The following is a 13,494-nucleotide window of genomic DNA, read 5'->3' as shown; positions in this document are numbered from 1 at the left end:
GATTAGTCTATAGCCTGGACTATAGATTAGTCTATAGTCTGGACTATAGATTAGTCTATAGTCTGGACTATAGATTAGTCTATAGTCTGGACTATAGATTAGTCTATATTCTGGACTATAGATTAGTCTATAGTGTGGACTATAGATTAGTCTATAGTCTGGACTATTGTTTAGTCTATAGTCTGGACTATAGATTAGTCATAGTTATATATTTTAGTTTTTAGCCATGAATATAGTTTGAGCTATAAAGTAGTCTATAGTTTGCCTTGTGGTATGTACTATAGTAGTTATAGTCTGGACTATAGTTTTGTCTATAGTCTTAACTAAAATGTTAGCTATTTCAGAAATTACTTACAGACAATACACCCCGTTTTTGGTCCTTTTTGTTTTTGCAGTATTCTAGTTTTCTCTTCCTTTTACAAATACCTAACAATTTTTGTTAGGAGCTCCTGTTAAGTGTCAAAAAGTTTAGTTTTGTTTTTTTTTTTTTTTGAGAGACAAAAACTCTTTAATAGATATAGAATATTTTATAGATAGACTAGAAATAATAAAACTATATGTTGTATGATATGTGGCCCAGATATAACGTATTGTATTTTTCCAATACTATTATGTATTTTATACCATATTCATATTTTACTACATTTTCTATAAAAAGTTTTTTTCTTGTTGCATTTTTTTTATATATTCTTTTAAATAAAAGTAAAACAAAAAACAAAAATCTTCTAAAATAAAATACTGAAAAAAAATCAATAAAATATCACGCATAAAAAGATATCGTCTTATATGTACATATATATATATATTATATAGAAAAACTAAATGTATGCATGTGTTTTTGTTGTATATCTAGTATATAGACTAGATGAAATCTAGTACATTTCTTTTTGCCATTACCCCACACCTATTTACTTATTTACTTGCAAGGTGGTTACTCTACTCTTACCATAATGTTTTTCAAATGCATTTGCCATCAAAAGAAACATGCATTTCGATTTTGCGTTTTTCATTGTTTCACTTCCTTTTTTCGATTTAATTCCTTTTTTTTAGTCCGACTTTGTGGTGTGTGAGTAAGAAAAAGGATTTTATGGTGTTAATGTATTGGGTGAATAAAGGATTTTTTTGTTGTTGTTTTGTAAAGATATAGAGAAAATAATGTTGATGATGGTTTTGGAAAAGTTTGTCATTTTGTTTAAAGGATTTGGATAATTAACAAATGAATAGTTGTTATACTGTATGTAATAAGATAATAAGTATGTTTACTAATGAAATTAAAAAAAAAAAAAAAAAATAACTGAAAATACTAAATTTTAAAAGAAAAATAAAAGATTTAATTTAATCTGTTTTCGAAAATTTATTTCGTTTCAGGTGGAAGCTGGCGATGTGATTTTAAAAGTTAATGGAACCGATGTACATCGATACACAACGAAAGAGGTATTAAAATGTTTGCGTTTATCGGAGGATTTAGTAACATTGGAACTGAAAAGAGGTAAATATATGTAAAGATTTTCTTAAAAAATATCAATTGTAAATCAAATTTCTAGACTGAAGATTATTGAGTAATTTAATATTTCTGTAAATTATTTCAGATCCAAAATTAAAAGCACGCATTAAAGAACAATTAGCAAATACAAAAAGCCCCCATTATATAGATATAGAAACAACAAATAATTACGATTATCATCATTCAAGAACATCATCACCTCATCACCAACAACATCACGAAGCTGCCAATAAATTACATTACGATACGACGCACAATTATACGACGATACAACAGCAACAACAACAATCACCAACTTCTAGTTCACCCGCCGCCACACGTTATAAATCAACAATATCTGCTACAGCAACAACAAACTTGCCACAACGTCAACCCAGTAGCACGACTAGTAATCATAGTCGTAGTTCATCAGCCTCCTCAGCTAAAATACAATTGGTAGAGGGTTTGGCGGGTGGTGGGGGAGGAGGAGGTAGTGGAGCCGGTACTGGAACATCAACAACAGCCACCTCTCCCACAAGTCGTCCCTCACGCATACCTCAGGCTTTAAAATGTCCCACACAAAAATCTCAACAATCACCGCAACATAAACGACCAAGACCCTCACAAATACCCACAAAAGCATCACTAGCAGCAGCGGCTGCAGCTGCCACTACAACAATAGCAACTACCAACACCACTAATGGAACTAGTTTTATGGTGGGATCCAATAACTTACAACATTCATTCTCGTACAGCGGTAATACAACGAGACAGGGCAAATCATCTTCTTCCTCTTCATATGCCGCGGAGGACAGAGATCCGGAGCCCAACTCAGCACCACCACAACCAGCAAAAGCACCACGTTTCGAGGCTTATATGATGACGGGTGATTTGATTTTAAATCTATCGCGAACACCACAAAATAGCAATCTTTTACCAGTGCAAGCTAAAAAAGTCGATTCACTACGTGACTCACCCAACAGAGCGGCAGTAGCAAGGGCTAATGGTGCCTTAGCGCCTAAAGCTTCGGGAGAATCCTCACCCACTTCCTCCTCATCGCAAGAATCACCCACACACAGTACCGACTCGGCGGAATTACAAAATAAGGCTAAATCACGTTTACGTAAACAGCAACAACAAGCGCAGGCGCAAAAGGAACGAGAACAGGAACAACAACAGCAACAATATCAACGTGATAGTATTAATAATAGCTACAACAATCGCAAAGATTCTCTTACCAATGACACGCTTCTACTGTGTGAAGAACTAGAAAAGGATGAAGAGAATATGGGTGACGAAGACTACGATGAGGAGGGGGATGTACACCGCAATCTTCCTCCTCAGCAACAAGCACATCATAAGACTAAACATCACCATTATATGCAAAAGCACAAGCAACAATGTTATCAACAACAAACACGCCAACAGCAACAACAAAACAAATCCTATGAATACTATCAAAATGAAGACGAGGAGCCCGATGAAGACTATGAACGCTACGCAGCAGAGGATGAGGAAAACGAAGAGGATCAAACTAATTATGATATTACTAATTTGGAAACTTATAACAGTGGTGGTTTGGGCGCTGGTGGCCAGGCCGACGATGAGGCTAGCGATCGTCAGTGTTTAATGCAATATGGCGATGATGACGATGATGAACAGCACGAGGATGAGGAATATTCTAATTCAGTGGCTTCAGCCTCGGCCAAACAACGTTTAAAAGCTTTAAAGAAACAAAAGGCTGCCTTAAGATACAAACAGCAGCGCAACTCACAAGACAATGTCGACTGTGCGCGTCATCAACGTTCATCCGCTTCTTCAACCTCATCCACAACCGTGGGTAATACCGGTGCCGGGGCAGGCAACAATACATCACAAGATGAGACCTCATTTTCTGTGCCCACTTCACCCATTTCGCTTTCGACACCTCTAATCGATAAGGAGACAGCCAATTCGGTACCCACCAGTCCGGAACCTTCGAATTTGGCGGGAGGCAGTGGTGTGGTATGTGGAGCTGATAGTTCGGGTGTGGTACGTCGTCATAACGGTCAGATAGTGCGCAAATGTGATTCGGCCGGTTTTCGCACCAGCAAATCGGAAGATCATTTACAGCAGATACAACGTGAAGGTATGGGTGCTGTTATACCAATTGATATTGATGAGGATGTAAATAGTTCTTTGAATACACTATTAGATACCAGACAAGATTCGGAAGATTCTCAGGTAAGTTAGTTTTATTTTGAATTGTTTTTTTTCCTAATCAAACAAAAAAGAAAGTATTTTTAGTGTTTTTTTTTTGTTGAAAACTTAAAGGATTTTTGGGAATTTTATTAAGTGATTCTCTTAATCTTTTGGTTTTTAATTGTTAATTTTCCATATGAACAAAATTGTTAGGCTAAGTACCAATAATCTCAATTACATTTAAGCCGTTTTCGTTCCAATTCAAATTTAGCTTAGTATATCAATACAATCTTTAATCCTTTTCCACTTTTTATCCCTTAAACCATGAAACCCGCTTTTTTAGTAAACAAATCAAAGTTATGTAGTTATTTGTTGTGTTGTTTGTGTTATATCTATTCCCTAAAGAATCCCTCACCCCTAAAAAATCCCTTTTGTAGTATATGTGTTTTGTTTTTGGTTTTTTTATCTAAAAGAACTTCGATATGTTTAACAAAATTAAACTAAATTTTTCCGACTATAGACTAGATTAGACTATAGACTAGACTATAGACTAGACTATAGACTAGACTATAGACTAGACTATAGACTAGACTAAAGACTAGACTATAGACTAGACTATAGACTAGACTAAAGACTAGACTATAGACTAGACTATAGACAAGACTATAGACTAGACTAAAGACTAGACTATAGACTAGACTATAGACTAGACTAGACTATAGACTAGACTATAGACTAGACTATAGACTAGACTAAAGACTAGACTATAGACTAGACTATAGACTAGACTATAGACTAGACTATAGACTAGACTATAGACTAGACTATAGACTAGACTATAGACTAGACTATAGACTAGACTATTGACTAGACTATAGACTAGACTATAGACTAGACTATAGACTAGACTATAGACTAGACTATAGACTAGACTATAGACTAGACTATAGACTAGACTATAGACTAGACTATAGACTAGACTATAGACTAGACTATAGACTAGACTATAGACTAGACTATAGACTAGACTATAGACAAGACTATAGACTAGACTAGACTAGACTATAGACTAGACTATAGACTAGACTATAGACTAGACTATAGACTAGACTATAGACTAGACTATAGACTAGACTATAGACTAGACTATAGACTAGACTATAGACTAGACTATAGACTAGACTATAGACTAGACTATAGACTAGACTATAGACTAGACTATAGACTAGACTATAGACTAGACTATAGACTAGACTATAGACTAGACTATAGACTAGACTATAGACTAGACTATAGACTAGACTAAAGACTAGACTATAGACTAGACTATAGACTAGACTAGACTATAGACTACACTATAGACTTAAGACTACAGATTAAAGTGTTTAATTTTTTGGATTTTGAATTTAGTTTTTTTGTACATTTTTTTCAAAATAACATATCGAAATCTCTATAGTGTAGTATTGTTGTTTTTTGTTAAATTAAATTTTCAATTCAATTACAATAATTATATCTACTACAACACTTTTCAAATGCAAATATTTTTTACCAAAGCTCTATTTCTATTCTATTCTCTTTTTGTCTTTGTTTTTTCTTCCTTTCTTACATACAATGTTGTTTCTTGTCTATTTTCTTAAACATTTTAATATTTTATTAAAATTTTTATTTTCGGTTGATTTATTGTGGTTGTTTTTTTCTACATTACTAACCAAAACTTATAATTTAATTGTTTTATATATGTATATTTTTTCATATTATATACAATCTATTTCTCTTTCAATGTTTTTTAACTCTTATTACTCAATATCAACTCAATGTTGTTTTGACAATGTGTTTTTGTTTGTGTGTGTGTGTGTTTGTATTTTTTTTTTTTTTTGCCTTAAAAAAACGATATTATTTTAGCAATCTTCTTCGTCTACTAAAACTTGTATACAATTAACAATTAATAATAATAACAATAATACTATTATTGCAACAACAATGACAACATCTTCTTCGTCGTCGTCTGCAAGTACAACAACTGAAACAACGACAACAACATCACCATCCAATACCATACTATGTGCTTCACGGAAGCTCGTAGTCAACGCGATATATTCAATAAACGTCGTCGTAAAGTGAGAATTATTATAACACCAACTCAATCTTCTACTAATAATCAAACTTCTCCTACTCCTCCCACTTCCACTACTACTCATATTTTAAAGAAATTTATAACAACAAGAACTACTACTGATACTAGTACTAGTACAGAAGAAGAAGCTGAAACAGAAGCAACAGAAACATCAACATCCATTAACCAGAATACAACATGTGCAACCACCCAACAGCAACAACAGAAACAACAATTACACACTAAATGTACTCATTTAACTATACAAAAGGTTGTTGTCACTTTGTTGTTTCTCCCTCTCTTTTTAATATTTCATTTTTTGTACAAAAACGTCACAAAAAAAAGAAAAATTATAATAAAATTTCTCTATATTAGTCTAGAGATCTCATCTACTGCTACTTATTACAACTATTTAAATTATTATTATTTTTTATTTATTAATTATAATGTACATTGTATACAATAATTTATTGCTTTTTCTTACTATTTAACATGACTCTAGAATGACTCTATTTTTCTTTAAGTTTGTTATTTGAACCACAAAGAGAGGTCAACATCATTTCAGACAAATTATCATTATTATTATTATTATTGAGACCGACTGGGGGGTAGTGCAGACTGACATTCATAGACAATTTGCTTTGACATTTACTCGCCAGTGAATGACCAGTAAGTGCAATTTTCTCACAAAAGATCAATATCTAGGTTTTGTTAAGTAATTATTTTTGCACTAAATAAATGTGACAAACAATAGTTAACTCTAAACAAGTAAGAGTTCTATATTCGGCTGTGCCGAATCTTATATACCCTTCACCATGATGTGTGAAAAAAACAGTCATTACGAATTTTATTACAAAAAATGAAAAACTCTAAATTAATCCGGGCTCTACATGCTTAACTTCATATTTCTAGTTCAATATTATATAAATTTTAAAAGTATCTTTTGAAGAACGAAAAAGTACCAAAAACTTCACTTTTATGGGTTCCCACTTAATCCAGGCTCTACATAATGTTTCTAGGTTCAATATTATCGAAAATTCAAAAAGTACCTTTTGTAGAACGAAAAAGTACCCAAAAAGTCCCTTTTTATAGGTTCTTACCTAGTCAAGGTCATACATTCTAAATTCATGTTTCTATGTTCAATATTGTAGAAAATTCAAAAAGTACCTCTTGTAGAAAGAAAAAGTACCAAAAAAATCCTTTTTATAGGTTCATACCTAGTCAAGGTCCTACATTCTAAATTTCATGTTTCTAGGTTCAATATTATAGAAAATTCAAAAGTACCTTTTGTAGAACGAAAAAGTACCAAAAAGTCCCTTTTTATAGGTTCTCAACTAGTCAAGGTCCTACATTCTAAACTTCATGTTTCTAGGTTCAATATTATAGAAAATTCAAAAGTACCTCTTGTAGAAAGAAGAAGTACCAAAAAAGACCCTTTTTATAGGTTCTTACCTAGTCAAGGTCCTACATTTTAAATTTCATGTTTCTAGGTTCAATATTATAGAATATTCAAAAAGTACCTTTTGTATAACGAAAAAGTACCATTTGTATAACGAAAAAGTACCAAAAAAGTCCCTTTTTATAGGTTCATACCTAGTCAAGGTCCTACAGATATCTGGGGTCTTCTGAAAACTGATTTCAACATACACACAGACAGACAGACATGGCTAAATCGACTCCGCTATCTATTAGTATCCAGAATATATATACTATATAGGGTCAGAAAATTATATTATAGAAATTACAAACGGAATGACAAACTTATATATACCCTTCTCACGAAGGTGAAGGTATAATAAAACCAAATTGTCACAGTACTTGGGAAGTTATTAGTTTTTTTAGGGAACAAAACCAAATTTTTAAATTATGTAAGGAATCTGTGTTTTTTAATAACACATATGACAGGTAACTGTATTTTTTTGCAGTTTATTTTCTGTTTCAATTATTTGACCATTTTCTCTTCATCGAAAAATAGTCTTCAATAAAATCGATAAATAAATTTAAAAAATATAATAACCATTTAACATTAACTTTGCTTTTAATCATACAAATAAAAAATGCATGCATTTAAAAAAACTCTAAATGGCATGCGGTTCTTATTAATGCACGCTTATAATTAATCTTTTTCCTTTTTCTTTTGTGCCGTCGAATTTTTTGATTTTCTCTTTCGTTTTTTATTTTTCTAACACAAATACACTATGCACCTGTAACACAACACTACAAAACTATAGTTTATTAATTATTAATAAATATAAAAGAAATTTTACTGTTTTTTTCTTTTATAAAAGTATTAGGTCTGTTTGTTTACATGTAAAAATACTAAACAACTAAATATTAAATTATGAACTAGACATTAGACAAAACTATAGACTAGACTATAAAGAAGGCTATAGACTGCAGTATATAACTATACTAAAGACTAGACTTTCAATTAGATTATAAATAAGACTACACTATAGCCTTGACTATAGACTATACTATAGACAAGAATATAATCTAAACTATAGATAAAACTAAAGTCTAGACTGTATAATAGATTACTGACTAGAATATAGACTAGGCAATAAACATGACTATAAACCAGAATATAGACCAGGCTATAGACCAGAATATAGACTATACAATACACTAGTCTATAGACTAAACTGTAGACTATACTATAAACTAGACTATAGACTACACTATGGACTAGACTATAGACTTGACTATTGACTAGACTGTAGGCTAGACTATAAACTGACTATAGATTGGACAAGCCTATAGATAGACAAGACTTTAGACTAGACAAGACTATAGATAGAATACACTATTGACTAGAGAAGACTATTGACTAGTCAAGACTATAGATTAGACTATAGACTGTCTATAGAATGGACAAGACTATAGACTAGACTATAGACTGGCAAGACTATAGACTAGACAAGACTATAGACTGTAGACTAGACCAGACCAGACTACTTAACTAGACTATAGACTTGACTATAGATTATACTATAGATTAGACTATAGTCTAGTCTATAGTCTAGTCTATAGTCTAGTCTATAGTCTAGTCTATAGTCTAGTCTATAGTCTAGTCTATAGTCTAGTCTATAGTCTAGTATATAGTCTAGTCTATAGTCTAGTATATAGTCTACTCTATAGTCTACTCTATAGTTTTTATTTTCCGATTATTACACTTTCCTTTTTCTTTCTTACAGAAAGAACAATTGGAGTCACATGAACAGCAATTAAATAAATTGGAGAATACAATATTAGAACATAAAAAGGGTCCCATACCCTCTAAAGGTTTAGCTTTACAAAACTACAAAGAAAAGGAACTATTTTTACAATATGAGGTAAGTGTTATTTCAGAATCAAAGAGAAACAAATAAAATATAAATGAAAACAATCTCAAACACTGTCCAGTTATATATAACCTTATTTATTTTCTTCCACTTCAGTTACGTCGTTACAAGGCGTATGTGTCTATTTTAACAGCTAAAATCTTAGCTGATCAACAGCAGTACGAATTGCAACAGTGTAATCAATTAAACGAAGAGGACACTGATAAATTCTTTAAAACACAGGTTGTCTCGGCACAACCAATACGTTTACAACCAATGCCAACGTCTTCAGCAGCACCAAATAGTATTAATGCTAACGAGCAACTGCAACAGCAGCAACTTCAACAATCATCACAATCTCAACCTCAATCGCAACAGCAAGCATCATCTGGAAACAGGTACAGTAGTAGTAATCGAGCAACCATTTATCGCTCAGATCGTAATGATCAACAACAAGATCTTGGCTGACGCGTAATGGGAGTTTTCTCAGCTTGTGTGGTCTAAATGTTGTGCTAACTTTTCATTTTTAAGTTTTTGTTTTGGTTAATTTTATTATTTTTTTTGGTTCGATTTTTACGTATCATTGCTAACAAAAAGGTTGTTTTAAAAAATAATCAAACGAATTGCAGTACCTTCGGTTTTTTACGTCCATTGTTTGTTTTTAACAAAATATTGTATTATAACATTTTAAACAATGAAATAAATTATACTTAAGACTAAAGACTGAAAATTAGGCTGGAATGCTTGACTATAGACTATAAACTGGACTTCAGACTAAACTATAGACTATAAACTACACTACAGAATAAACTGTAGAGTAAATTATAGACTGGACTGAACTGTGGAGTAAACTTTTGATTCAACTATAGACTATAGACTAGACTGAAGACTAGACTATAGACTAGACAATAGACTAGACTATAGACTAGACTATAGACTAGACTATAGACTAGACTATAGACTAGACTATAGACTAGACTATAGACTAGACTATAGACTAGACTATAGACTAGACTATAGACTAGACTATAGACTAGACTATAGACTAGACTATAGACTAGACTATAGACTAGACTATAGACTAGACTATAGACTAGACTATAGACTAGACTATAGACTAGACTATAGACTAGATTTGATAGTTCAACTTGAATTTTGTTATGAATGTAAAGAAAAATTATATTAGAAAACTAGATTAACTTAGAGATGAGAAGCACTATAATTACAAAAAGAAAAAGAATCGAAATTCTAATGTAATATATAGTTTAAAATTACAAAATTTTAAAATAATCAAGTGCTTCTCTTTATTTTTGTTTAAAGCAGAAAATAAAAACAATAGAAAAATTTAGTATAACAGCTAAAAAAAGCTTTTAATAAAAAATTAAAATAAAACTAAATTGTAAAAGTGATTTTACTAATATTGTTTTAAACAATTTTCTTTCATAACAAAGGCTTCGGATCGTGATCGTATTGTATGGACTTATAATGCTCCCCTACAACCACATCAATTGGCAGCTTTACAGCAACAACAGCAGCAGCAACAGCAACAACAGTATTCAACAAATTATGGTTCAAATAATTCACATAATCATTCACACTCCAGTTCGATAAGTTCATCACCTCATCATTCAGCCGGTAGTCCTGCCTCTCCCACATCAGTATCAAGTTCAGTCATGTCATCGTCGGGTTCGAAGGGAGCCTTAGGTATTGGTGGTAATTATACAAATAATAATGGTCATAACTATCAGCAACAACAGCTACAGCAACAGCAACAATATCAGCAATATAATGTCGTTGTTACTAACGGTAGTATAAATAATTCTTGTGGTACTAATAGCATAACCAATACCAATATGGGTTTATTACATTGTCCTAATGGCGGTGGTGGTGGTGGTAATAATAGTAGTGGTGGTAATAATAGTTTAACTAACACAAATAATACATTAGGTGGTGCTTGTAGTACAGGTGGTGGTGCTGGAGGCGGCGGAGGAGATCAAAGTGTCTCCGAAGCTATATCCAATATATCTAGTCCTGACTATCAGGATGATGATAATTTACTCAGTTCTCGCGATCTTTTAGGCGGTATGATACTTAGCGATCCCAGCGATTCGGATTCAACAATACTGGTTTCTGATGCTGCTGTGCAGCGTCAACAACAACAACAGCAACAAAGACATCATCAACAGCAACAAAAGTCATCCGAACACAAAGTTGTTATACAAGTGCGTGGTGCCGATAACGCGACAAATTCCCACAATTCTCATAATAATAATGGTTCCTCAATGAGATCTCTGGGTTCTGATTATAAAAATTCCGAAGATGAACTTGCCACACTCGCCGAAGATGCTGCTGGTCCTATGTATCAACAAACGACATCACCAAATAGTAATTCTGGAACACTGGGCGATGGTCGTGAATCATCACCTCCCGTTTCCGATGATGGCAGCGATGTTGAGTCACTGCATTCGTATCATTATTCTCCTAAGGCTGTGGATATGCCATCGGCAATACGTTTGGCAAAAAGACTGTATACTCTGGACGGTTTCAAGAAAAGCGATGTTTCACGTCATTTGAGTAAAAAGTAAGTGGGAAGAGTTGCTTGTAAATGAAAGCCAGATTTAAGAATTTCTCATTTAATTACAGCAATGACTTCAATCGTGCCGTGGCTGATGAATATTTAAAATATTTCAGTTTTGAAACCAAATCCTTAGATCAATCATTAAGAGAATTTCTACAACAATTCTCGTTATCGGGTGAAACTCAGGAACGAGAACGTGTTCTAGTACATTTTTCCAAGCGTTATTTAGACTGTAACCCGGGAACATTTAATTCTCAGGGTAAGAACTAATAACGAATCATTATACGAATATGTTTAATATTTAAGAAAACCTTTCTACCACAGATGCTGTTCATACCTTGACCTGTGCTATTATGTTGTTAAACACCGATTTACATGGTCAGAATATTGGACGCAAAATGACCTGTAATGAGTTCATTGAAAATTTGGCTGAACTTAATGATGGCGAAAACTTTCCCAAAGATGTACTCAAGAGTTTATATCAAGCCATCAAATCTCAACCTTTGGAATGGGCACTGTTAGTATTTGTATTCTAAATTGTTGTAAAATAAAAACTAATTTTTGCTTAATTTTACAGTGATGAGGATCCTGTTGATTTGCAAAAACTTCAAGGTGATAATAAAAGTCTTCAGCAGAACACTGGTCAATTGGGTCAGAACCCATTTTTGGATATACCTGAAGCGGCCAATGCTGTGGAATATAAAAAAGGCTATGTTATGCGCAAATGTTGTTATGATGTTAATTATAAGAAAAGTAAGCAGCAAATATTTTTTTATTTAAATTTGCAAAACTTTATAATTGTTAATTATTTTGTCTTATTCTTTTAGCTCCTTTTGGCAAACGATCTTGGAAAATGTTTTATTGTACTCTTAGAGATTTAGTTTTATATTTACATAAGGATGAGCATGGTTTTCGTAAAAGTCAAGTAAGTTTAGTTATTATTTCCATAAAAGTGTAAGAATTTTTAAATGTTCAATTTATTTCTTGACAGATGTCCGACAATCTACACAATGCCATACGAATACATCATGCCTTGGCCACAAAGGCTACTGATTACACCAAAAAACAACATGTATTTCGTTTACAAACCGCCGATCAGGCTGAATATTTATTCCAAACTAGTGATTCGAAAGAATTACAGTCGTGGGTAGAAACTATTAATTTTGTATGTGCCGCCTACTCAGCGCCTCCTTTGGAAGGAGGAGTGGGTAGTCAAAAAAGATTCCAAAGACCTCTACTACCCAGTTCGCATACCAAATTGTTATTGGTAAGTGTTGGGAAACGTATATCAATAAATATAAAAAGTCTTTAATCTATTCTATATGACCAAGTATATAGTCCAGTCTTTCCTATAGTCTAGTCTATAGACTAGTCTATAGTCTAGTCTATAGTCTAGTCTATAGTCTATAGTCTGTTCTATAGTCTAGTCTACAGTTTCATATAGTCTAGTCTATAGTCTAGTCTATAGTCTGTTCTATAGTCTAGTCTATAGTCTAGTCTACAGTTTCCTATAGTCTAGTCTATAGTCTATTCTATAGTCTTGTCTATAGCCTAATCTATAGTCTAGTCTATAGTCTAGTCTATAGTCTAGTCATAGTCTAGTCTATAGTCTAGTCATAGTCTAGTCTATTGTCTAGTCTATAGTCTAGTCTATAGTCTTGTCTAGTCTATGGTCTAGTCTATGGTCTAGTCTATGGTCTAGTCTATGGTCTAGTCTATAGTCCAGTCTATAATCTAGTCTATAGTCTAGTCTATAGTCTAGTCTATAGTCTAGTCTATAGTCTAGTCTATAGTCTAGTCTATAGTCTAGTCTATA

At 32.7% G+C, this 13,494-nt stretch overlaps 1 protein-coding gene across 4 annotated transcripts in view; it reads left to right on the top strand.

Annotated features, from left to right (window-relative positions):
* Positions 1-13,015, top strand: part of LOC111685209 (PH and SEC7 domain-containing protein) — a 40,463-nt gene extending 27,448 nt beyond the window's left edge. Inside the window, exons 3-11 of one of the 4 annotated variants that reach the window (XM_046947888.1) lie at positions 1,369-1,489; positions 1,590-3,706; positions 10,552-10,804; positions 11,180-11,681; positions 11,744-11,937; positions 12,003-12,195; positions 12,256-12,431; positions 12,506-12,603; positions 12,670-13,015. In XM_046947888.1, coding sequence (XP_046803844.1) covers positions 1,369-1,489; positions 1,590-3,706; positions 10,552-10,804; positions 11,180-11,681; positions 11,744-11,937; positions 12,003-12,195; positions 12,256-12,431; positions 12,506-12,603; positions 12,670-12,990 — 3,975 coding nt within the window. In that variant the 3' untranslated portion in view covers positions 12,991-13,015. Of the gene's footprint in view, positions 1-1,368; positions 1,490-1,589; positions 3,707-10,551; positions 11,682-11,743; positions 11,938-12,002; positions 12,196-12,255; positions 12,432-12,505; positions 12,604-12,669 lie in introns of all 4 variants that reach the window. The other 3 variants (XM_046947887.1, XM_046947886.1, XM_046947885.1) reach the window with 3 other exon arrangements.
* The last annotated feature ends 479 nt before the right edge of the window (positions 13,016-13,494 follow it).

This window comes from Lucilia cuprina, chromosome 4 (assembly GCF_022045245.1).
Source record: "Lucilia cuprina isolate Lc7/37 chromosome 4, ASM2204524v1, whole genome shotgun sequence".
Lineage (NCBI taxonomy): Eukaryota > Metazoa > Arthropoda > Insecta > Diptera > Calliphoridae > Lucilia > Lucilia cuprina.
This window is presented reverse-complemented; position numbering and strand designations above follow the sequence as displayed.